This window comes from Oryx dammah, unplaced genomic scaffold (genome assembly GCF_014754425.2).
Source record: "Oryx dammah isolate SB20612 unplaced genomic scaffold, SCBI_Odam_1.1 HiC_scaffold_24, whole genome shotgun sequence".
Classification (NCBI taxonomy): domain Eukaryota; kingdom Metazoa; phylum Chordata; class Mammalia; order Artiodactyla; family Bovidae; genus Oryx; species Oryx dammah.
This window is the reverse complement of record NW_024070208.1, coordinates 47628478-47653740: the sequence shown is the minus strand read 5'-3', so window position 1 is coordinate 47653740 and position 25263 is coordinate 47628478. Positions and strand designations below refer to the sequence as shown.

Below are 25263 nucleotides of genomic sequence, written 5' to 3'. Positions count from 1 at the left end.
TCAAGTATCTTACATAGTGTTTTATTTTTCCTTCAAGTTGTCTTCCTTGCTTTATCTCTTTTATATTAAATGTTTGCCTCAGATATCTGGTAACTCTAGGTTGTTTATCAGTAGTGAGGGAGCAAATGATCTGATTGGGCCATATTGTTGGAGAACTTGGGAGTTTCAGTACATCTAGATTGTTCTTCCTGGGCTGGAAGACTTTTCCAGCCTCCTGCCTGGAAGATAAAGGCTTGACTCCAGCATTCTAGGAATCAAATAAGGAATGGGTTCCAGCAAAAAACATGCATGCTTATTTAATTCTCCTACTTTCTATTTGGCACCTCTCCCCTCAACTGGACCTGTAGTCTACTGATTTAGAGACCCTCTGTCTTTACCCTCTCCAGAGAATTCTGCAGAGAATAAGCAGATAAATCTCCATTCCTCAGTGGGGCCTAGCTGGTTATTTCCTATTCACAGTGTTGATGTTATAGCAGGAGTGGGGGGAGGGGAAGACCTGAACTAGGTAATTAACAACTTCTTAGACAAACTTTTAACAAGTGCATACTGGCTCTACTTTAGAGCTATTTGAGACTACAGATTCCTGACATCTTTTGGGATTTTTGTGGGGATTAGAATTAGGTTTGTTTCTAGTTTTCTCCACCACTACTTTAGGATTTAGCTTTTTCAGTTCTGCTCAGCTTGTTGCCTCATCTATCCAGCTTTTCCCAGCTATCACAAGCTTGTTAGTATTTCTACTTTCCTTTTTTACTCATAGGGTTATTCCTTAAAGGAAAAAAACTCTTCACTTTAGCGGGTTTTTTAAGGAAGTTGCAAAATTAGATGTGTCTAATCTACCATTTGTTTTTCCTAGAAGTCTGTATAGTGTCTTAGTTTCCTGTTCAAATGCTTTCATATATACATCATCATTCAAATGTCTTTGTATCCCAAATAGCATTAAGCTTTTACATTTATGTTCAAGAATATTACCATTTCTATCACCCTAAATGCTTTCATGGGGTGGTAATCACTAAAAGTGGTAAGTAAAATAAAGATTGCTGGTTTACAAAGAAAAAAGGACATTCTGAGTTTCCCTGTAGCAAACTCTTCTAATTATACATAGCTCTCATGTGATTTATTATGCTTCTTTTTGCCTTATACTCATTTTATATAAATATTAAATATAAATAATTGCCAGGTTTTGTCCCTGATAACTCTGGTATGAGTAAAAAGGGTCGGGGAGTGAGGGTAGGGAGTATCTCCTATTGATTACTTTGAGACTACAGTAAAGAATCTAACCAAAGATGGAATTTGGTTAACTTCAAAGTAGAGACCAGATTTAGTAATGGAGAATAAAGCTCTGTTTTGTTATGTTACAGTCCACGAGTTAATCCAAAGAGCTCTGGTGGGCTTAGTTGCAGATAGGAAAAGGAATCTAGCTAGATTTTGAAGAAATTTTTATGTAGGCAGGCCAAGTTATGCTTATCTAAGGATTCGCTAATTGGATGCCATGAAGTGATGCATTTAACACAAGCTGCAATGTAAGAATGAAATAACATAATGAAGCAAAACAGAAAATGAGATAACTTGGGCAGGGGGTGGAAAGGAGAATGACAACTAACTGAAGATGGTTAAAACTCAGAGCATTAGTAACTTGATGTCAAGTAACATCATTATGTTCTGGCTAACTGGAATCTTGTGTCTTAATCAATTTTCATCTAGTTGGTGTAGCTTGTTTATCGAGAGACTGATCAGAGTATATTCGAATGCAGCTATTTATTTAGTGGATATATTAATGATCAGAAATTAAATTGTCTGCAGCTTTGACAGTGTGTTAGGCACAATTGTCTAAAATAATTCTCTCTTTGAAAATTCACTCACAATGTTTGAAAATTCACAAGGCGTTACCTGTTTGCTCACCTTGTAATCAGTTTTAGTCACACATCTCATCAAGAATCCAGCACCAACGCTGCATCAACAGGGCAACGTGAAGGGGAAATCTGTTGAGCATCAGGCAGATTCAACCCCTTCCGGGCTTAAACCAATTCACACAGCACTGTAAAACTATTTTTGACATCTGCTTTATCAATCACTAAGAGCAGGAATACAAAAGCAATCTGAGAAGTGGTGTTTCTTCCAAGGAGTTGACAATCTGAGGAGGAAAAATGTACATGAAAGAAGTTGGAAAATATTCAAACGCTGAAGCGTCATCATGTCTCCAAATGCAAAAGAGGTTCCACTGAGTGTGACCAAGAAAGACAGCAACTGAACTGTGCTCTGGCACACAAGGAGGTGAACTGGTAGCTGGCAAGAGGAGAGAAAGGGCAGCTTTCTGCAAAAGGGTTAAAACTGCGTGCTTCCAATGAACCGGGCGGTGGTTTGATTTCTGGTCGAACTAGGACCCCAGATGCTGCCCGGTCCAAAAAAATAGGAGACTAGAAACAGTTGTGATCTGTAATCTGGAGTAAATTGGTACTGAAGCGTGAGGAAGCCAAATACAATTAAGTGCTGGAACCAAAGCAAGCAGGACGTTTCTACCCACAAGAAAACTTAATTCTTACAATTATCAACTGAATACTTACCCATCTCTGATGCATCATTAGACATCTCTGTCTTTGCTTCAGAAACCTGGTAGCCTCACTTTCTATCTCAATTTCTAGAAATAAACTTAAGCCAAAGAAATTATGTTTTTCACCCATGAAAGAATGAGGTTCCGGCTGGGGAATGAACATGCCCTCTTCTTGAGCTAGCTGGGTTGAGTGACAGGGGGAATGAGGGGTCCAGTAATGGGGAAGGCTGGATGATGCCAAATTATGTAACTGCAATTTTACCTTATTTTCCCATCAGGATTTTTCCACTTCTTGAAAATATATGACAGTGATACTGAATTATTTTCCTTCACTCCAAACTTTATCCTAAACTTTCACTCTTAACTTTCTCTATTTTAAACTTTATTCAAATTGCCTGTTTTCCCCCATGTCCCTTCTCTGTTCCAGAATCCCATTCTGGTTTTTTGTCTCATTTACATTTCTCTTGGCTGTGACAGCTTCTCAGTTTTCCTGTTTTCAAGACCTTAAGTTCTGACTTCCAGTTGGATAGTTTGCAGAATGTCCATCATATGGGACGTCCAATGTTTTTCTCATGCTTACACGGGGCTTTTGTGTTTTAGGAGGAAGACCACAGAGGCAGTCCCATTTTCATCACATCAAACCAAGAGTATATACTTTTGAGAGCATGACTTATCTGTTGACAAGGACCTTGATCACCAGCTGAGTGTCTGGCAGGTTTTTGTAACTAAAGTGACCCTCCCCTTCCCTCTTGGCTATATTGTACTCTTTGTAATATAGTCACTTTATGCAGCCTGAACTTGAGTACAGTTACATTCTACCGGAGACTGGATCTACAAAAACTGGAGATTTTTTCAGATCTTTTCCCTATTTTTTCAATCATTTATATTAGCATGGACTCATGGGTCCATGCTAATAATAAAACAGGATTGGTTACAATTCAATCATGTTTTATATTGTTGCTCTGACATTCCTGCATCACTGTGGGAATGATGATTGCTTACAGTCTTAACGCTGTAAGATACTACAGGCTTACTTTGTACATCTACTCCCAGAATCAGCCGTGTCTCCAAGGAACCCCAGTTCTTTTCACTGGAGGTGGCCCTAGAAGCCAAGGTGTAGGCTCCCGGGTGTATTGTTACTAGTGGTTAAAATCGGTTTTATTCTTTTAAAAAGGAAAAAAAGTTAAAAAACCCTATTCTTGTTTTACCTCTGACAATACAACTAGGATATACAAGGAATTCTCTGACAGTCCAGTGGTTAGAACTCAGCTCTTCAACTGCTGGGGCCGGGGTTCAATCCCTGGTCAGGCAACTAAGCTCCCACAAGCCAAGAGGCATGACCAAAAAAAAAAAAAAAACTTAAACTAGATATACAAGTTACCTCCAGTGTCTACAAGTAATGATCTTGAAAACATAAAATCAGTAATGTATTTGCGTACTGACCAGAATAGGGGAAAAGAAATCAACATTCATGAAGTATGCCTCCCTTTATACTTTTGATATTGTAAAAACAAACTCCTCTCTTCCATGTTAAACAAAGGTAGATACTTGTTCAAAGTGGGAGTTACTTTTTTATTAACTGTCTGCGTTAAACAGACCCTTTTAAATAGTTACGAGAGAGGAACTTGCTCATTGCTTTTGCTATGGTAGGGGAAGAAGGCACAACGTCAATCTTTTAGGCACTTTTTATTTTCAAAAAAAAATTGTCGTTTATATATATAAACATTTCATTCTCTCAAAAAATTCTACAACTATACAGCTGTTTGCTCCATTATTTGCATAGGAAATGACCACAATACAAAAATAAGAGGGAAAAAGAAGCAAAACAGCAACCAATTTATGCTTTTCCTGTAAGTATGTTTCCACGTATAAACATTTTGAAGCCTCTTACAAAATATTTACACCATTTGTCATCTATGTACACGTTTTTAAGAGAAACTTTTCTAACAAACAAAACTATAATTTATCAAGTTATGAAAATTTTTCTAAAAAAATTTACTATATTACCACAAAATAAATAAAGATAAACAATATTTTAAAAACAAAATTAAATTTTCATCTCAATTAAGACCCCTTTTGGCATTTTGCTTATTTATTCTGCCCTTTGGTTAACAGCATCAGCGTCACATTACTATTTTATATTGCATATATGGAGCACTTACTTCCTTACGTTCTCAACATGTCATTCATAATTAAAGGCAGACACTGAGTCAGTGTTAACAATAGATTAACTAAACTGCACTGTAATTTAGGTAAAATTACTGTGTCTCACTGTATATTACATGCAAAGTCCACATAAATTGGCATTTAACCAACTGTACTGCACAAGCAAACATCTCAGTATATGAAAACTGAATCATAAATTCAACGTTTCCGTATATGAAAACGGCATCATAAATTCAACATTCCCAAGTGAAAACTACGTATGTCTTTCTTTTCAAAAATGATACTGTTTAGCTTATTGTAAGATGTTTTGACTTTTGAATATTCCATCTTTAAGCTCTTGAGTTCACAATTCATATAAAATGTAGCTTGTATTTAAAATAAACAATCCGATTTTAATCAGTGCATGAAATCTGCTTTTGAAGTTCATTTGAGTCATTTATTTCTACCTACCACAGAAATGAATTTGGTAAGGTTTTAAGAGGTATCTTACCACAAGTTCTAACTGTAAATGTATTCATGGTTATTTTCAAAAGAATTATTTATGATTTTTTCCCCAAAAGAATCTTAGAAAACGTGTAATAAACTAGAAAGCTGATTTGCATATTTACAAAATTTTGAATAGCAAATATAGGCAACTCATATAAAAAACAAAACAACACAACACATTTGTTCAATGGCTATTTGTGAATTGCCAGGTAAGCTGCGTACCTCTAGAGAATTGTCTTGTATTGAAAAAAATCTCCTCTGATGTCAAGCAAAATCTTGACACACAATCCAGCTGTCTTCTTGTGCCCAACAGACCTGTTTGCTAAACACTGTCACATTAAATGGTGGTGCTTTGGGAAGAACACTGCAAATACACCCTGCACGCCCAGCCCGCGCTGAGATGGGGCTCCCTGTCTGAGATGACGGCATCTGCCTGGGTCAACCCAGCATACAGCAAGCATTCCAGATTCGGACAAGGACCAAACACTTTGGTATTAACACAATGTATTCCCTGTTTTCTCAAATATACAAAATATACATTTCCAGTTTTGTGTTTTAGTTTTCTTTTATATATATATAGAATTAATTGTGTAGTTTAAAATTTTGCCAAGTGAGCTGTGTGGGGCAGGCGGCGGAGGATGCAGGGGCGGCAGCGCTGGCAGCTCAGTTCTGGTGCCTCTTCATGTGCAGCGCCAGGTGGTCGGAGCGCGAGAAGCTGCGGTTGCACACGCCGCACTGGAAGGGCTTGGCCCCGGTGTGCTTGCGGTAGTGGCGGGTCAGCTCGTCCGAGCGCGCGAACCTCCAGTCGCAGCCTTCCCAGGTGCATTTGTACGGCTTCTCACCTGCACAACAGACCAAGAGGGCAAGGTGAGCGGGCAGTTGGCAACCTTGGACAAGGCAGGCAGTGTTGTCTGCCAAGGGGTTTCTTTCAAACTCAGGCTCTAACGGAGGAAGGTGTGTGGATTCCTGACGAACTAGAAACTGCTCAGGGCATCTAGTGCAGACAGTCACTGTTTTGCAGAATAGTCCTTAATTAAGTACTCTGTGTACTTTTGAAGAACGGAAAATGGAAATTTTACAGGGTGGGGGCAGGGGAGGATGATAAATTAGGAGTTTAGGTTTAACCCATACACGAAACTATATATAAAATAGGTAACGAACAAGGATAGCACAAGGAACTGTACTCAATATTCTGCAATAACCTATACGGGACAAGAAGCTGAAAAAGAATAGATACACATATAAGTGAATCACTTTGGTGTACACCTAAAACATTTGCTAAAACAAAATACTGCAAATCAACTGTACTTCAGTTTTTTTTAATTGTCTAAAAATTCTCTTTAAACAATTTTTAAAAATACATGTGCAGGATGAATCAGTGCTCATATTTTTATGAGCATTGAACTGTTCCTGCACATGTAAATCCATAAGATGACTAGATGAGCTTGGGCGGCTTTATTACTACTGTGCCAATATAATTTCTATACCAACCAACCCCAACTGAATTAGCGCAGGACTGATGGCTCGAAGGCGGCCAAGGGAGGAAGAAACTCAGGAGCTACAAGAAGGAGCTGCTCACATCACCAACTTAATGGACCACAACTGAGAGCCTTTACTGCAACAAAGTGGTCCTAAAAGTTTCTACACTAGCCACTGTGACACGCCAGCACAGAAGCCAGTTCACTTAACACATGGCTTTCCAAAATGGACTAGCTCTTTGAAATTCCCTCCAGTACGCATATATTCACATCTTCCCATTTTTCAGACTGAAGCAAAACAACTAGATAAAGATTAAAGCTGAATGGTGTTAAAGCTTTATGCATTTAACAATTTCTCAAGCAGATCAGGAAGTCTGGTACCAATAACTTAACTGTGGTGTCATGCACATTTAATTTCCCTTTGCAATGCACTGCATCAGAAAGAGTATCAAAATTCATTCCATCAATGACTTGTCAAATGCATATTATATGCCAGGGACTATCCTGAATGCTTAGGATAAAACAAAAATGCTTGAACTCATGGAACTTACATATATATAATACATAAAAGCCTCTAATTCAATCTTCCTCTCTCTTCCCTTAAATAGTGAATTGACATCTGAGCCACCGCCCTATCCCTCTATCTGAGCCACTTCCCCACGCCTCTGCAATATGTATTCTTAATGTTGTCTAAGGTTTGCTAGTTGCTGGTAACCTTTCAAAACTACTCAATACCGGCAGCCCAAAAGGATTCTGCCCACAATGACATGCAAAGAAACTCCCGGGTTTGATAAAGGCCTTTGCTGTTCCTCACCACAGACCAGCTTCTGACTTCACGTAATTGCCCCACATCATTGTATATTTTTGATATACGAATAAAATTAATGTCACCTTTAAAAAAAATATGACCTATGATCCCTTCTCCAGGGAATCTTCCCAACCCAGATCTGCTGCACTGCAAGGTTCTTGACCATCTGAGCCACCAGGAAAGCCCATACTATTTATAAGGCAGCCTTAATTCCCAGTTTTAGAATCAATTAATCCTATTTAAGATAGTGTATTCCTCTAAATAAACCCCCAGATTAAAGAACCTCTCACTAAGCAATCACTAGTAGTTCTTTTATTGATGCTTAACTTGGTCATAATTTTCTATGAATTTAAGATGAGAATTTGTGAGGTAAATTTGCATCTTAAAGTACAGCTGGCTTACTGATGAGTTTTTTTTTTAATTGAAGGATAATTGCTTTACAATTTTGCTGTTTTCTGTCAAACCTCAACATGAATCAGCCATAGGTATACATATATCCCCTCCCTTTTGAACCTCCCTCCCAGCTCCCTACCCATCCCATCCCTCCAGGCTGACACCAAAGCCCGTTTCAGTTTCCTGAGCCATAGAGCAAATACCCATTGGCTATCTATTTTACATATGGTAGTGTAAGTTTCCATGTTACTCTTTCCATACATCTCACCCTCTCCTCCCCTCTCCCCATGTCCATAAGTTTATTCTCTATGTATGTTTCTCCATTGCTGCCCTGTAAATAAATTCTTTAGGCCCATTTTTCTAGATTCCCTATCTATGCGTTAGAATACGGTATTTATCTTTCTCTTCCTGATTCCACTCTGTATAACCGCTGAGTTTTATTTGAATAGCATTTGAAAACTCTGAATAGCCAAACTTCTAAATTCTTTAAAATGTTTTCTTCTGCTGGAGAAAACCCAGCATTGCTTTGAACACTCGTTACTTAGTACCACAGTGAAATTCAACTACCTTTCTCTGCCTGATTTAACAGGATCATATTCAGGAAGTTGTAAGATTATTCAGCTGAGGCCAAATTTTAAAAGACATTGTCCACATCAACCGAGATTTCCAGTTTGTGGTTAATGTATTTTTGCTGTCCTGATAACCACTGTGACTCCATAAGGGTCACATAATTCATAATATGACTCCGCAACAAAACCCCATAAGGACAAAGACAGAAGGCCCAGAGCAGCCCTCAATTTTGTACCAATTATTTCCCAGGGGGTTTCTCTTTCAACTCCTGGAGTGAGTATCCCTGAGCCACCCTTCCCTTCTCCCTCTCCTCTGGCTCCAAACCAACACACAAATACTTTTTATGTTTTTAATTCCCTTTTTGGTTCCTATTGCTCCATTTTAAAAATGCACACCTCAACTTCCTGAAGTATTTCTCTTCCCCCTCTTAAGAGTAAATTCAAAGAATTTAAGCTAATACACTTAAACCTTTTAAGTAACCAGAAATAAACCACTTTTCTTTTGCTTATATTCAGGTATGTTTAATACATATTAAGACAGAAATGTCTTAATGCCAGTAGTAAATGTAGCTATCACTCTTGTCGATGTAAATCACACAGAAAAAGTTTTTTTGCACACCAAGTGTTTGTTCTTGTTCCCTGTGAAAAATAAATCACCAAAACAAACAGGTTGGCTAAATACTTCACTGTCATTTAACATGAAGAGAAAGTTATTTCTGATGTCTGAGGCAAGGGAAAAAAAAGTGCCTGACTTAAAAAGGAGTAATTCTAGTCTTTTGACTTGAATAATTAAATGGCAGGAGAACTGAATTTTCAAAGTTTATTTAAGAAACAAGGGACACTAGACTCTTTTTGTTCACTATTTTTATTGGCTAGGAAGCAATAAACTGCATCAGTATTTTTAAAAGTTTACTTTACTGATTGGTTGAAAAACGGTAGCCATGAAAGTTCCTAAAACAGTTGGGGTTTTGCTCTCAATTTATACGTATCTATAGAGTATTCAGCCAAGAATACTACCAGTTTCTGGATGTTAGTCATGGGGCCGGAGCTTTACCACAGAAGTAAGGACAACTGTTCCCCACTTGGGGCAGTTTGTACGGGATTTGTTCAAGTGTCAACATTGCTCAAGTAAAACATTGTAGAGGAAGCTGGTACCCAATTTCTGGCCAAATAAACAGCAGATTCAGGTCTTTCTTCCTCAGCCAGAAACACTATGCATAGTACTTCTGGGAAACCAAACTAACTTCCTTTAAGTTATTTCAACAGGATAGAGCTTTCAAAAGTTTAATTGGATTTTTACAGAATCTCCTTCCAATACCACCAATTTAAAATATTTAGTTAAGCTCTTTCAACATCAACTGTATTTTTAAGTTCTCATGCTGTTGTTAATGTGAAACTTTCCAAAGACAAGAAGGAAAAAAAAGTGACAAATATGTACAGCACGAAAAACAAGCTTCGGCTTTATCTCAAATAAAGTGGATACTTTCTCATCGTCTTATAAAATTACCAGGACTCTTTTACTAGAAATCCTTAATCCTTTTTTTAAAAAAAAAAACAATGGTTAAATATACATATTGTTCATACTGATGAAGTCAATTAATGTTAAGCAAAACCATTACCAGGAGAAAGAGGGAGCAGGCAGAAGCAGACACTGAGCACGTACTCTGACTCAGGTGCTCGTATTTCATTTATCCTCAACAACTCCAAGAGTCAGAAGCAGAACAATGAGGTCATGTTGAGAAGCCTGGCCTGTCACTTTTCCTCAATGTCCCAGTTATACCCTCCATTGGCAAACACTGATACAGGCTCTATATGAATGATGTAAGGAATACAGATATTGTTCACATTTATTCAAAGATTCTAAAGCCATGTGTCCAGGTCAGTTAACAACTAGCCTAATGGACTCAAAGCAGGCCTTAAATCTCAGACTGTCTGAAGCATAGGACATATCCTGGCTGAGCCAGCCCCCAAGGACACCCACCTTTCAGGACGTGTGGACTTCTGACAGTTGTCCTGTTCTGGGACTGATAACTCCCAAATACCACCTAATGATGGCTTTCCTTTAACCCTAGGCTAAAGGAACCCTAGGCAAAAGGAGAAGGGGATGACAGAGGATGAGATGGTTGGATGGCATCACCGACTCAATGGACATGAGTTTGAGTAGGCTCTGGGAGTTGGTGATGGACAGGGAAGTCTGGCATGGTGCAGTCCATGGGGTGGCAAAGAGTCGGACATGACTGAGCAACTGAACTGAACTGAAAGGAACATCAGTGAGTTAGCAGAACATGTTTGCTAAGAATCTGAAGTCTTTAGTGATGAACTTAAAAATCAGCTATTTTTTTTCTGTTGAATAGACTGAAAAATGACTTAAGAATCTACCATACTAGAACGGGAAGTTTCTCTGCTTGGCTGAACATGTTCAATAGATTCACACTAAGGCCTTTTCCTAGAATGTTCTGCATAGATTCTTCTAACAAAAGAAAAGTATCATCGATGGAAACTTCATCCTATTTATTTTAGGTAACCTTTTTGTTATAGCAAATTTGTATATCTGGTTTCCTTCCTGATGCTAAAACTAAATCCAATCAATTATATTTGATAGAGGTCAAAAATCAGAATTAAAGTCAATGTTTAGTAAACGAAAGTAATATGTACTAACAATCACAACCTGTACCAGGTGACTTGCAAAATGCAACGAATAAGGCTTGGTCTCTGGCCTCAAATAGCTTAACATCCATATTCTATTCTGACTGTTAAAGTGGAATAAATTATTTCAATAATGGAACCTGGGTCTTCTGCATTGCAGGTAGATTCTTTACCACCTGAGCCACCAGGGAATCCCCCCTTAAGCTTAATTCTAAGAATTTGAGTCCTTGATGCACAAAATGAACTCTTATTTCAGTTGGAAAATATTTTCATGCAATTCAATAATCATCAGATCTTTTCCCATCACTAGAGACTTAAGGAATTTAGATTCTAAAACAGTATGCTGCTGCTGCTAAGTCGCTTCAGTCCTGTCTGACTCTGCACAACCCTATAGACGGCAGCCCACCAGGCTCCCCTGTCCCTGGGATTCTCCAGGCAAGAACACTGGAGTGGGTTGCCATTTCCTTCTCCAATGCAGGAAAGTGAAAAGTGAAAGTGAAGTCGCTCAGTCATGTCCGACTCTTTGTGTCCCCATAGATTGCAGCCTACCAGGCTCCTCCGTCCATGGGATTTTCCAGGCAAAAGTACTGGAGTGGGTTGCCATTGCCTTCTCCGTCTAAAACAGTATACATTCTAATGAAAGGTTTTAAAAAAAGAGAAACATTAATACCAAGATTAAAGAAACTCATAGGGAAATATTAGGTATCTTTAAAAACACAGAAATTAAGGTGATTTTGGCTCATTAGTTCATATTTTTATATATCTATATCAATAATTTTCTATTAAAAGTTTTTTACTAAAGGTCACTGCAGTGTATCTTCTATACTTGGCAACAAAAGGGCAGGCATTTCATGTCAAAGATTTTTATTGCTAGTATTTGCAAATGTACCTAATGTACATCCTGGGATTCCCTGGTAGCTGAGATGGTAAAGAACCTACCTGCAATGTGGGAGATCTGGATTCGATCCCTGGGTTGGGAAGATCCCCAGGAGAAGGGAATGGCAACCCATTCCAGTACTCTGGCCTGGAGAATTTCATGGACAGGAGCCTGGCAGGCCAAAGCCATGGGGTCGCAAAGAGCCGGACATGACTAAGTGACTTTCACTTCACTTCACCTAATGTTTACTTGATAGAGAGTATCCCTGTCAATAATGTGCTCAGTTTAAGGAAACGAATTAAAAGGCTATATTTAAAAATTCCCTTCTTTCTTCTTTTGTGCTTATCTTTAAAACATGACTCACCAGATTCCTTCCAAAAAACCTATGAAGAATCCAAGAGAAATCATTACACTTCTCTGTACTCCCATCATCACTTAAATTTGATCTAAATGATTGATCTGTACTGGCACAGATACTGCTGAATGAAGGCTTCAAACAACTGTATTCTGCCTCCTTAACTAGCCATAAAAGTTCCTCAAACACAGAGACTGTCTTCTATTGCCATACCTCCTTATGTACCTTTGGTTAATCACAGTGTGTCCTGAGGCTGACCAACTTGGGAATTTTCACTCATGAAAAGGCGAGAAGGTAAAAGAGACAGGAAGGCATCTAGTGTAAGGCTACCATACTGTGTCTTTTTTTTTTTTTTTTTTACCACGGCCTCACCTGCAGCAGGGTTTTGCCTGGTTCCTTCTGCCAAGGACCACTGAGTGTTATCTAACTAAATGTGCATTTAGGCGAGAACTGTACTTTTAAACTCTTCAGAAGGACATGTTCCGAATCAGTTTATTATTCATCCTAAAGTTGTACAAGGGTAAATCAACTCTACGTAAACAAGTTTTCTTTTCCAGAACTGGACTGGATTTGAGGAAAACCAAGGAACTGTGGAGCCCCTCGTGCTGGTCAAAGACAGACACAGAGCAGGGGTGAGCATGCCAGCCCCAAGGTGGCAGTCTCTACACAAGCAGGACCAATCTCTAGGCACCCAAGCACCTCCACTACTTCTCCTAAGTGTCAGTCGCTCAGTTGTGTCTGACTCTTTTCGACCCTGGACTGGAGCCCGCCAGGCTCCTCTGTCCGGGGAATTCTCCAGGCAAGAACACTGGAGCAGGTAGCTACTCCTTCCTCCAGGGGATCTTCTCAATCCAGGGATCCAACCAGGGTCTCCCGCATTGCAGGCAGATTCTTTACCATCTGAGCCCCAAGGGTTTTGGACAAAAACATCCTCTATCATTTGATGGTGTTAATGAAATCAGTTCCTGAGTCTCCTGACAAAAATATGACATTCAGATTCACTTTCTTGTAATAAGAACCCAAAGTAAAATTTTTAAACAGTAAAGTCTCGGTGAAATATTTTACCTTTTTTTAGCCAAAACAGAAAAATTCTATATTTTCATTTTTCTAGTACTGAATGAGTCCTAATTATCCTTTCCTTAACTTTGCACTTAACCTGGTTATCTTGACCTGGAGATTCTTCCCAGCTCTAAACAGTGTGCATTTATAAAGTAGTCACAGGTATATTCTTCTGCCTGAATGTTTTTTAGAAAGTTACCTATGGGGCACTTCTAAAACAGCAACTCACCTTAATCCGAGTTGTAAGAGATTCTTGGATATAAATAATACAGGCTGACAGAATAGGAATGCCGCTACAGAGATACTTGCTAAACTAGGACATTACTTTGTTTCTAATCTTTCACCTGAAAAGATGTGGGTCATCAAGTAAACAGCTACCACATTCTATAAAACTAAAAATATCTGCCAAAGTAAAAACCTTTGGTGATTAAAATATTTTACTTTTAAAAACATTACCGCCTTCACTATCTTCACAGCTAATTGTTTCCATCTCGACTTCAGCAATTCTATTTAGTCCATTTACGGAACTATCTTTTCCCACTAATCTATAAAAACAACAGGGAAGAAGAGATTCTCTTTGGATTCTCGAAAAATCAGTCAAAAACATTTGCTTAATCAAATTATACTACTAAACCTTCCATGTGCTTTATCATCTCAAAACAATGTTTAATCAATCAAATGTAAATGTTTTTCAAATGAATGAGCAAGTCCCAGAAGCAAAATTAAACCTTTCCCGTGAGTCATTAAAAAGAAATTGTTTCTAAGCTTCTATGCTCATAAATACCTTTCCAGGCATCTAAATGAGTGACTCTCTTATAGCTACTTTTTCTTTTTTTTTATGTTAACTTGAACTTGTCAATATAGAAAAATAAATTTCAAAGCTGCAAACAAAAATAATTTAAGAATGTCTAACTGGTAACACGTAACAGGCTAAATGGGATACTTTTCCCTGCAGTTTTCAAATATAAACTCAGAAAAATCAGTTGAGTACTAATTTCATCCTGCAAAATTTTCTCACCTCTACCAACATTGATCTCTGGATCCAAACTGCATGGTCTCCACTAAGGCTATATACATAAATAGACATATATGTATGCACACACATATATAAAATCTTATTCTGATTTTAACTCTAAATCATTTTTTAAGGAAATGAATTCCTTTCTATATTTTTTAAAATATTTTACCACTTCCCACAGTTTCACAAAAAAAGGAATAATTCATGTTCAGAACATTTTGAATGTTTTCTATTTGTGGGGAAGTGCTGCAAATGAAAATACCTTTATTATCAACATGGCCAGTATTTTAAAACAAAAATCTATACCTAAGACATTCAATGGATAGTAAGTGTAGAGCAAAGAACTAAATAGGGATTTATACCTAGGGATTTTTTAGTACACAATCTGAAACTAAAATCAACTGAGCAATAAATCTCTAGCAGAGATTATGTATTTTGAAGTACACACGGTACCATCTTAATATAAATGTCATTAGAAAAGTGTTCTACACGGGAAGTGAGGCAGCAGGTGGGAATTTAGCCCCTTTACAAGTAGTCTTGGGCTAGAAATCTTTCCAAGGCTTACTGCGAAATTCTTTCTTAAACTAGGAATCCCGAATACAGCTGTGAGATTCTAACAGGACAGTGCTTCACCCACAGTCCACTTCATGTTATGTTATTTGTATGTTTCCATTTTCTTTTTTGGGGGTGTTTCCAACTGTCCTCTTGTCGATCGGTGGCAGTCATTCCGGGATCATGTAGTCCACATGTAGCAACCTGGGCAGAGAGTCTGGATCGAGGGGCTACTGACACTGAGGCCCAGTGTGTGTGCTGCTCAGACTGTGAACAACTGCTCACTTTCTGCCCTGCTCCAGAGAGCTGCCAAATGACCATAAAACCTTACCATACCCTCTTTCCCCAACTGCTTTACCATATACTCCAGGGCTAAGTGCACAGCCACACATGTGACTAAAACTACTCAGATTTCAAACATCGGTATTCAAAGTGCACTGTCTGCTTTTTCAGAACTCTTTCTTTAGAAAGTAAGTACTTTTCACTAAAGTGTAAACACAATTTTCAAACAAATTTCCACACTCAATGTAAAAGCAGCATGTCAACTCATGGGACTCTTAGGCATACCAATCAACTTGCATCGGGTGATAAATGTTTTCAATTTCTTGCCAATGTGCTTTTTTAAATGCTGTTAAAAGGACAAATATTTTTATTGGGAAATATACACCTCGTGACACTGTTGCCTAAGTAGCCATACTTATTTCTAATCAGAGGTGCGACATATATATATATATATATATATATATACTAGAAGTAACACAAACACTTCCACACAGGTAATAAGGATGTCCCTATAGGCCAATAAGTATGCTATCACATATATATAAAGACACAGCATGCTTTTTACAATTTTTCCCCTAGAACAGAGGCAACATCAACTTCAGGTATTTTGTCTAACCATATAGACTTTTGCATTACTTTTGTATATTCTTTCTGAATAAGGAAATCAAAATGTATAAACTTAGAAAAACTTGAATGCTATGAGACTTCTAACCGCCATTTTCTACTCTTTCATCTCAAATTTTTTAAAAAAACATCTTGTTTGGGAAAGACTATGTCCTTATGTTCGGTTTATAAGTCAGGAAGCATTTGCAATCTAAAGATCCAGAATAAGCAATTAAACAGAACTCAGGCATAGGTTGTTTTAATTGCTTAAAACATTTTAAAAACATAAGGTAACTTGACATTTTAAAGCAATTACAATTATTTTCTAAAGAAGTCCTAGGGTCCTGCACATTCTGCCTAAAGTGGCAATCATTAAAAATTTTTTATATCAAAAATACAATATCAACATTCCCATATAAATTTTTTTTAAGTCCTCTAAAAAAAAAAGTTAATTACATTGAGAGGAGTTATTTAGAAATACCTGGGCCTTTAAAGGAAGAAGGGAAAAAAAAAAACTTCGCTAGCTTCAGATACATTCATTAAAAAACAACAGGGTGGGGAGGATGCAATGAAAGCGCACAGGTAATTTTCAAAGGCATTGTGTAGAAACTAAAAATGAGGAGAAAACAACCTCAATGCTCTATGATTACCCAAGAACGGGTTTAGCCAGATGAACAAGTCTGCCACAAACCCTCCTCGAGGCGTCTGAAAGGCTATCAAACAAAACTTTATTAAACTGGATTACAGGGTCTCACTCATCAGATGTCAATGGACACACATTTATGATCGGGTGGAAAAGTAGATACATGGGATTCAAACTAGGCCTACATCTTCTTTTTAGCTGGATTTATCTTTTTCAGTATAAGCATCGTTAAGACAACCCACTATTAAATTTCCCTGCCAGCAGGTCAAGTTCCAGAATCCCAGGTATAAGCATTCTGAGCACTAAACCCTGCCAGGGGTTGCAAGGCCATTTAGATATGCCCTGACTACATCCCAGCAATAAGCAGTTGATTGCATCGCTATATGGAATCACGTTCCTCCTTTATTAGGAGACTTTAACCTCAGGAGAAACATTGTTTCCTCCTTCCTATCTCCCATTTCAAGGACTTTCAAAGGAGAAAGGACAAGAGCTCAAAAGTTCTGAAGTTATTTCCTCTTCTCCTTAATCATAATTCAAGTAAAAACCCATTTTCAAGGTTTCTTCCTAAATATATAATGTATATTCTATAAAAGGACAGTTTAGTATTTCTGTAGAGACTGTTTTCATGGTCTTGTCATTTGTATGCTGAAAACTGCAGAATGAGTTTACATGCTAATGGATGTTTGTTTAAGTATAAATATAACTTCTACTTTGGGATTAGGAGATAGCCTTTTGTCTCTGCCTAAAAACTTCAGGTTGAAACAACCCACTGGTTTCACTGATAAATACAGGAGATGTCTTTTCTTTAAAAGCAATTTCTCAGAAAGCCCTGGAATCTACCACATTGTCGCCAACACTACTTAGATTTTAAGTAGTATTTATCACTGGGATATCAAGCAATACTTTCCAATGCGCATATGAAATGTCTGCAGCCATGTTCCTCTTTGAGCTCTATCTCAGCACTGACCTTTGTTCAAAGGCTTTTACTTTTTAATGCAGCAGTTAGAGATAACTACTTCATTTATCAAAACTCAATTTCCATAGTAACATCTAGCCTGGGGAGATTCAAGTCCTCACACTAATCCAGCAGCCCATTCAAAGGAACTGTTGAATACTTTGGTTTCCATAGCAATGATGGAATAAAACATTTTGCTAGGTCATTGCTTTTATTAGCAAACTTATTCTCTGAACTTTAGGTTAAAGCTGCATTTACGGAGAGGAAAAAAAACAGTCACTTTGTATAGGTTCTTTCCTTCAGGCCTATCCTTTTAAGAAAATCACTAATGGTAACCACCCATCGTTTTAAAAATACTTTGGGTATTTGGAGATTTTTACAGCTTGCCACCATCTAATTTCGTCCTCAAATAAGTTCTGATATAAAGTTTTGAAATTAAAAAGCATTTTAAAATGAGTGTATAGATCTGACAAAAGTTTTCATAAAATTATAGGGGCTAAACATTTTAAAACACAGATGAGATATTAGCTGGAATAAAGTCTCTCCAATGTATAATATGGACTGGGGTAGAATGTAAAATAACTTTTAAACCATGACCCTAGTTTTGCCTGATTTTAGTATTTTTCAATTTCCAGCCCACCTTTCACCAGCAGGGAAAACATGCTAAACACAGATATTTTAGGCTCAAGGTGAATTTAAGATAATTTATTAAGCAATTACGCTTTACCTGCTAAATGGAAAAGGCTTTAGTGTTTGATGTAGTTTTATAGAAGCCAACTGATTTGTTCTGGAGAGAGAAAATGAGTTACATTTTTTTCCTTCAAGATAGGAATAGCAGTGCCATTAAAGTTTTAAAATCCATTAGTAAACATTGTTGTTTATGTTTGGGAGCAATTAATTCTATGTGAGGTGACAGGGCAAGGCCTTAATGAGGGAACATCAGCCTTCCTGGAACCAAACTTTTTTCACTGAACTGAATTTTGAGCCAAGCCAGTGCTGAAAAAGGTAAGCCATTAAAAAATAAAAGTTGACAGAAGAAAGAAGAGATCAAACACGTGCTGGCTTTTAAAAGGATGAATACCACTTATACTATTTACACAACTCACAGAATTAACAAGAAAATTACATACCAGTATGAGTCCTCAGGTGAGCTTTTAAATGAGAAGACTTTGTATAAACTTTTGTGCAGCCTGAAATAAAGGAGAAGAACAGCGTGTCATTCTGGAGATCCTTTTGAAATCTTTACATCTGATGATTCAGTGTTTAAAATCGGGCTTTAAAGATGAAATCTCTCATGCAAGGAGATATTTGAAGCTTCAGTTTTAAGAGATGTTTTAAAGCATACTCCCCTATTACCTGATTAAAGGTATAAAGTGATTTGCTTTATGTTTCACTTTAGCAGAAAGAGAGCAGACAATCAAGCCAACTACAAATGGGAAATCTATGTTTATACCAGTAGGTGCTTTATACTAGTAACACATACCTCAGTGATTTAAAAAATTTTAATGGCTCCAGAGCTGACAGTGTTAAACCATTATCCAAGATGACTGCAATTATCTGTACTCCCACATTTCTTGTTTTTTTCATTTAGTATGTCATGTCATATCATGTACCACAGTCAATAAATTATACCCTGTATTAATCATAAACTAGCTTATGCCAGCAACTTCTAGATATATTCATCATCATCATCAATTTATATTTTGGACCACATATCTCATTCAAGAAAGAGCATATGCTCATATGCTATCAGAACCAACCTTGCAATCTATTCTATAGATGGTCTTGTCTTGCATCAACCCACTCTTCATTGTAACCCATTCTTTTCCCCTATGTTACTTAAGTAATTCCTTTCCAGGTTACTTAATTTAGAATTAAGAACTCCAATTTAGATTGCTACAGTAAACTAAGTGTAGCAAGACTCTCCTGTATTTAACATTAAAAAGAGTCCAGTAACTTTTTTTTCCCCATAATATTCCAAACTTTTTTTTTTTACTATTATCAAATAAGCACAAAGTAACTAAACAGTTACTTGGGTAAGGCACTGGAGACTGGGGTGCGACCAGAGCAGAGCAGGTGAATTTTTTTTAACTGTCAACCACTACTCTCCCATGTAAAGTTGGAATGTGAGGTGGAAAATGGCACGCACGAACACACTAAACACACACACTGATTCTTTAACCAGGTAGGATCACATACCTGGGTAATCGCAGTAGTGGATGCGCCGTTTCTCCAAATCGGGGTTACTCCTTCTATTGTATCTGACAGGCTGGATGTTTTGCGAAGTAACTGGCAGGGTGGCAGGTAAATTTGGATTATGAATTGCCAGTTTAGAAGCAATGGTAGCAGCATAGGATGGAGGTGGGGTTAAATTCTGAAGCATCTCTGCTTGTCTATCTGGACTTCCAGGCTCTGAGCTTGGTGGTGATGGGGGGAAGTAAGTGGCCTGCTGGGGAAGAAACTGACTTGGCATGGTGTATGTGCAAGGGGGCATGCTCTGGAATTGCTTCATGGCGGTCGGCGGGACGGCGGAGGTGTGAGTGTTAAGGCCTGCCATGGCGGCCGACATCGATACGTTCAGAGTGTCCATTACTGCTGTCTGGTTGGTAGAACTGGGCATATCTAGATCCGGTGTGTTCAGGAGCTGGTACAGATGGCCCTGCTGGGGAGGGACAGAAAGATGAAGGTCTGGTGTAGGAAGTTCTTGTTTGATGAAAATATTGTTCACCTCTGGAGCTGCGGTCTGGTGGGAGCTGAATATGCTGGTGAACTCGGGGAGGGCCTGTGTTGGGGCCGGAGGAGGGGCTGTCGTCTCACTCTGGTGGCTGAAAATGGTAACAGGTTCTGTCTTGATGTGTGTTACACACGGTCTCTGGGATTTGTAGAGGCCAGTTCTCAGGTGAGTGATGTCAGGGAGGAAGACGTTCATGTTGATACTGTAAGGTAACCCTTCACTGTCAGTGAAGAACTGGTCTACGACTGAGGCACTGTCTCGTCTATACTTTTTATGTTCTGGAATTATAGAAACTGGAGGGAGCTGAGGTGTCAAGTACTTCTCCATTTCACATCTTGTCTAAAAAAGAAGAGATAGAAACATGTATAATCCGCCCAATTCATCATCTCGGGAAGAACAAACGGTGCTTACTAAAAATTCCCAACAATCTCTATGAAAAGTACCAAGGCAAACTCCTAAGTGTTGCTTATAAACATATCAGGTTTGTCAACTGTGTAACAAATGGTTCACCAAAAACCTTATGAAACTGTGTATAACAAGTGTTTGGTAAAATCGCCCCCAGTCAACCCCAGACAAAAAGTGAAAGAGACAAATCAAGAAGAAAAAGGAAGCAAAGAGAAAAAATATTCCTTTCTGATGCAATAATAAAGTATACTTTATCATCACTCATATACAAGCAGGATTCTCTGCTCCATTACAACTGAAAATACAATACTGTAATAAGACCAAATTATCTCTATCTTATTCATGTCATATAGGTAAATCCAGTGGTTGAAAAGGGAAAAAAAAACCTCAGTAAACCTTTATGGTTAAAGTTAATATTGCAAAATTTCTTTTTTTTGCTTGGGTAGATATTGCTGAAATAGCTAATATAAAACATATTCTTTTGCTATTTAAGTGCCTTTTCCAGTTTACAGTTCAATGGAAACTTAAATACAATGTTTTGAGCAAAACATAGTATCCACTGAGAGAACAAACCAACTTCTCCACCAGTTTGATCTAAATGTTGATTTTAATCAGCAGATTCTGTAATTGGTTAATATGATAATGAAATGTTCCTATTCATATCCCTATCTAAAACAGATCTTTAATTACCTAGGGGAAAACCATTCCTTTGGTAGAGTGGTGCTAAGGGGCCGTGGGTGGAGAGGCTGCCAGTAGCCAGCACAGTCATCAGCCAAACATTTATCGTGTCCTTCTCAGTGGGCCAACGCTACATTCCCCCTCACTCTGTAAAAAGCTCAGTCATCCCTTATCCTCCTGTGTCTTCTAAGCAGCAAACTGACAAATGCCCACATGGTTTTAAAATGGTGATTTTTCTTTAGGACATAATCCAGCTTGTAACCGGTCTCCTCAGTCTTTTGCAGCTATCATCTTTCCTAGTATAACACAAACTTCTAAAATTTTTAGCACTGAAAGGAAATTTCAACAGAAACACACACATACGAAACAACACCTCCAACTAGATGCTCACAGAACTATTAACCGTGGCATTTTAAAAAGTGAATAACAGTCTTTTTTTTTTTTTTGCTACTACTTAATTTCAGCTATCAGACCCCGAATCATTTTGTGTGGATATAGATTCCGGTTTCCCGCAAAGATACGATTTAAAAATAAAATCGCGCTGGTCTTGTGAGTCACATCTCTGACAAATGCCACTGCCCTTGCACAGCACGGTGACACTCGCAGACCCCCGGAGCAGGAGCTTGGTATAGCAAATACACAGTATACCAAGGGGGTATTAAATGAGGCGTCTTGAAATAAACCGAACTAAACCCTTTCGTGCGCTTTGCTCCCATGGTGGTTAGTGGTTTCTGATTTTAGCTCTTCCAGCTGTTTGCATGTGGGTATGTTTCCAAATTTTTTTTTTCCCTGGGACAGGCTAAAAGTCCCGGGAAGTTTTTTCTGGGCTATATGACTCCCTGCGTGGGCGAAAGAAACAGGCGGTTGCTCTAATTCGGCTGCCGGGCAAGTGTAAAAGCCAACTGCCAGCTTTCAACGCGGCTCCGGGAGGAAATTTACGCGCAGATGAAGAAAACAACACCTCCCGGTCCTTCTTTCTTTCTTCTCTAAGGAAAAATAAGCGCTCCAAAACCACCTTAGCTTTTCTAACTCCCGTTTCCCAAAGGAGCCCTACGATCGCGTCTAAAGCAGGTTGCACCGAGCGATATTAACCTAGCACCCCGAGGGGCCTCCCTCCAGCACTACCCCCCCCACCCCAATTTGCGTTCCCACTGAATCCGGGACGCCGTGGGTCGGGACAGCGGGTGACCTCCAAGGCCAGGGCAGCGGGAGGCGGTGGATTTAGGGGACACTTGGAATTGAGGTCCGGCGAGAGGAACGAGCTTTCATCCCCCAAATGGTAGAAAAACAAGGTGCTCGTGAGCACCAGTTCCCTCCTGAACCTTTCCCGGACAGAGCAGCCAGGGCAGATTCCCCATAGATCCTCTTCTTCGGGTGCCCCCACCAGGCCAGGAGGGCAGGGCGGGGCTGCCCCCCAGCCCTGGGCCGCGGTGCGCCCCGACGCGCGCCCCAGCCTGGAGCGGCCCCTGTCGCCCGCGCGCCGCAGCGGCGGGACACGCCCGAGGCCCGGGAGGGAGGCGGAGGGAGGGGAGCGGCTCTTCCTACCTGGACCAGCTCCTCGGCGGGCAGCCGCGGGCCCGCGGCGGGCGGCGCGGGCTGCGCCTGCGGGTGGTGGTGCGGGTGCTTCAGCTCGTCGCCGGGGAAGAGCGCCGCGTCGCGGGCCGGGTTCGCGGCGCCCAGCACGGGCTTGAGCTGCGCGAACACGGGCTCGTCCTGCGGGGCCGGCGGCTGGGGCACGGGTCCCAGGCGGGCGCTCATGGTCAGCACCCGCGTAGCCATGGGCACTCGGGGTGGGGGGGGGGCGGTTCCGGGCGCGGGGCGCGAGTCGAGCGCGCTTCCCACCTCGCCCACGCTGCTCGGGTCGGCGAGCTTGGCTCCGGACTGACCCCTCAGCTCACAAGCAGGCGCGGTTTTCAAAGGCGCGCAAGAAAAGCCAAACTCTTCCGCTCCGCCACGCGTAAACGCCGACGTCCACCCGGCGACCACTTTCTCCCGCCCCGCCCCACCGCGCTCCCTAGGTCCCCGGAGTCCGCTCCCGCCACTGCCTGTCTCCGCGAGCGAGCTGCTAGCGCGCGTACCTGCCCCACGACTACTGACACTTGACGCCCGCCTCTATTTTACCCAACTCCGGGGAGGCGGGGCCAGCCGGCCAGACTGGCAGCGCTCCGACAAATCTCGGGGCCCCGAAGCTGGCCGGGCCTGAGCGGCTAACCTATGAAAAGGGAGAAGCTAGCTCAGAGCCCCGCCTCCGCCAGGCGGACCGCACCCCTTTCGGGCCACGAGCTTCGCTCGCAGGGCGGCCGCGCAGTTTGTACACAACCTCTCTGACAGATTGGGCTGGCGGAGACGGGGGCGGAGGGAAAAAGAGAAGCGAGTGGAATCTGGGGAAGAGAGGGAATTCGGGTGGAGACGTGGAGGGAGATCTCTTCGGACTTTTCTCTGCCAGAATTAGCGAGAAAAAGAGTTTTGCACGCCTTAGGTGTTGTGCAAGGACCTGAAACTCGCAAGTTGAAACCTAGAAGGCAGCTAGGTGGGGGCGCTAAGGTTTTGGAGTTTTGTTTAATGAACGTGTATTTTTAAAAATACAAAATGTACTTTTCTTTAGCGCAAAACTAGGGGCGGTGTGATAAACATTTAAAAACAGCTCTTGTCTCTGTGTATCTTTAGCAGTGAATAAATCCCTTTAGCAAAGCAAATTTGGAATGCCCTGAATAAAAGGTTTAATGGCAGGTATTTTTTTTAAGTCCTTGCATAAAAGCTTGTTTTTTTCCCCTTGCAGTATTTAAATGGGTAGGAGAAGTTTTCACACACTTTTCAACCTCGTACCTGGTATGGAGAAGAGAGAGATGGGACACATGAATTTTGAAGTTTTTAATATTTACACTGTTGACTCTAACCAAAGCATGCAATCTAATTTAAGCACCAACGATTAAATGAAATGTATTTAAATAGACATTACATCTTTACTTATTTTTGCTACCACTGTGTGTTCAAAAAGTGGAGTTTAATGTTTGCAAAACAGAAACGTAGCACATTTACCTTACACCGTTGCACCTACTCCTACGAAAAGACAATCAAAGAAAGTCACAAACGTTAGACACGCAGCAGCTCTGAAAACTGGAAATCCAAACTTATCGGAAAGTAAGAGTGAAAATATGTCACTGTCCATTTACTGTTATAGGGGGAAGGTGAATTTTGCCAGCAATCACCTAAGGAAACCACTTTCCTTAATCCTTAATATTCTTATACATGATTTTTATCTGGCTTATTGGGAAGCCATAACACTACACTGCAATAAAAATGCCTGGAATATTACTACATATGTACATATGTTGACAGCATACTATATAACATTAGACATTTTTACATCTTCATCATCACTTCACCGTAAAGCAGCTTTTACAAAAAACAGAAGTGTTCTTAGGAAAATGTTCTCCTCAAGGAGTGAATCTATCAAAAGATATGGATCTCTTTTCAGTGTGTAGATTTTAAAACTTAATATACACACAAAGTGTTATAGGTGTTTATTATTAGAAAACATAAAATTATGCTGTAAAATATGTTTTCTCCTTTTCATTCTGTTCTTATTAATGATTCATTTTTATAGCTGTGATCACTGTTTTCAGAGAATGGTGATGACTACTTTCATGCTACCAAAGGATTATTTAATGTGTTTTGGCAAATTTTTTCCAAGCAAACAATCCCACACTATCTACCTTCATCTTTAAAAAGTTGCCCTGGGGGAAAAACAAAAAAAAAAGAAGCTTGCCCTGATTTTCTCTAATACTGAATCCAATTAGGTAATTAAATAATTTAGAAACAGATTATAGAATTGTTATGGGATTTAATATAAGTTAAAAAAAAATTGAACCCTTAAAAGATTTTTAGTGGTTAATGCTACTAACATGATCAAATCTGTGTCATATAGATAACTCTTAATAGAACTTTTATATTCTTTTTAACTTTAAATCTAAATCTAACTTACATTTAATACTAGTTGGCATCTAT

At 39.5% G+C, this 25263-nt stretch overlaps 1 protein-coding gene across 1 annotated transcript; it reads right to left on the bottom strand.

Annotated features, from left to right (window-relative positions):
- Positions 1-4352: 4352 nt before the first annotated feature.
- On the bottom strand, positions 4353-23288 carry KLF5 (Kruppel like factor 5). The gene is made up of 4 exons (XM_040266870.1): positions 22801-23288; positions 19638-20511; positions 18569-18628; positions 4353-6042 (listed from the first exon to the last, which is right to left on the bottom strand). The coding sequence occupies exons 1-4, from the start codon at positions 23032-23034 to the stop codon at positions 5864-5866; spliced, it is 1347 nt and encodes a 448-aa protein (XP_040122804.1). The 5' UTR covers positions 23035-23288; the 3' UTR covers positions 4353-5863.
- Positions 23289-25263: the final 1975 nt, after the last annotated feature.

Bases quoted from the DNA above. Each gene is read 5' to 3' on its own strand.
- KLF5 (XM_040266870.1), bottom strand. From the start codon at position 23,034: ATGGCTACGCGGGTGCTGACCATGAGCGCCCGCCTGGGACCCGTGCCC. The intron at 20,512-22,800 runs GTAGGAAGAGCC...CTTCTTTTTTAG, and splicing joins CCGCCGAGGAGCTGGTCCAG to ACAAGATGTGAAATGGAGAA. The intron at 6,043-18,568 runs GTATGTAATTTT...TCTGTTGTGCAG, and splicing joins TCACCTGAGGACTCATACTG to GTGAGAAGCCGTACAAATGC.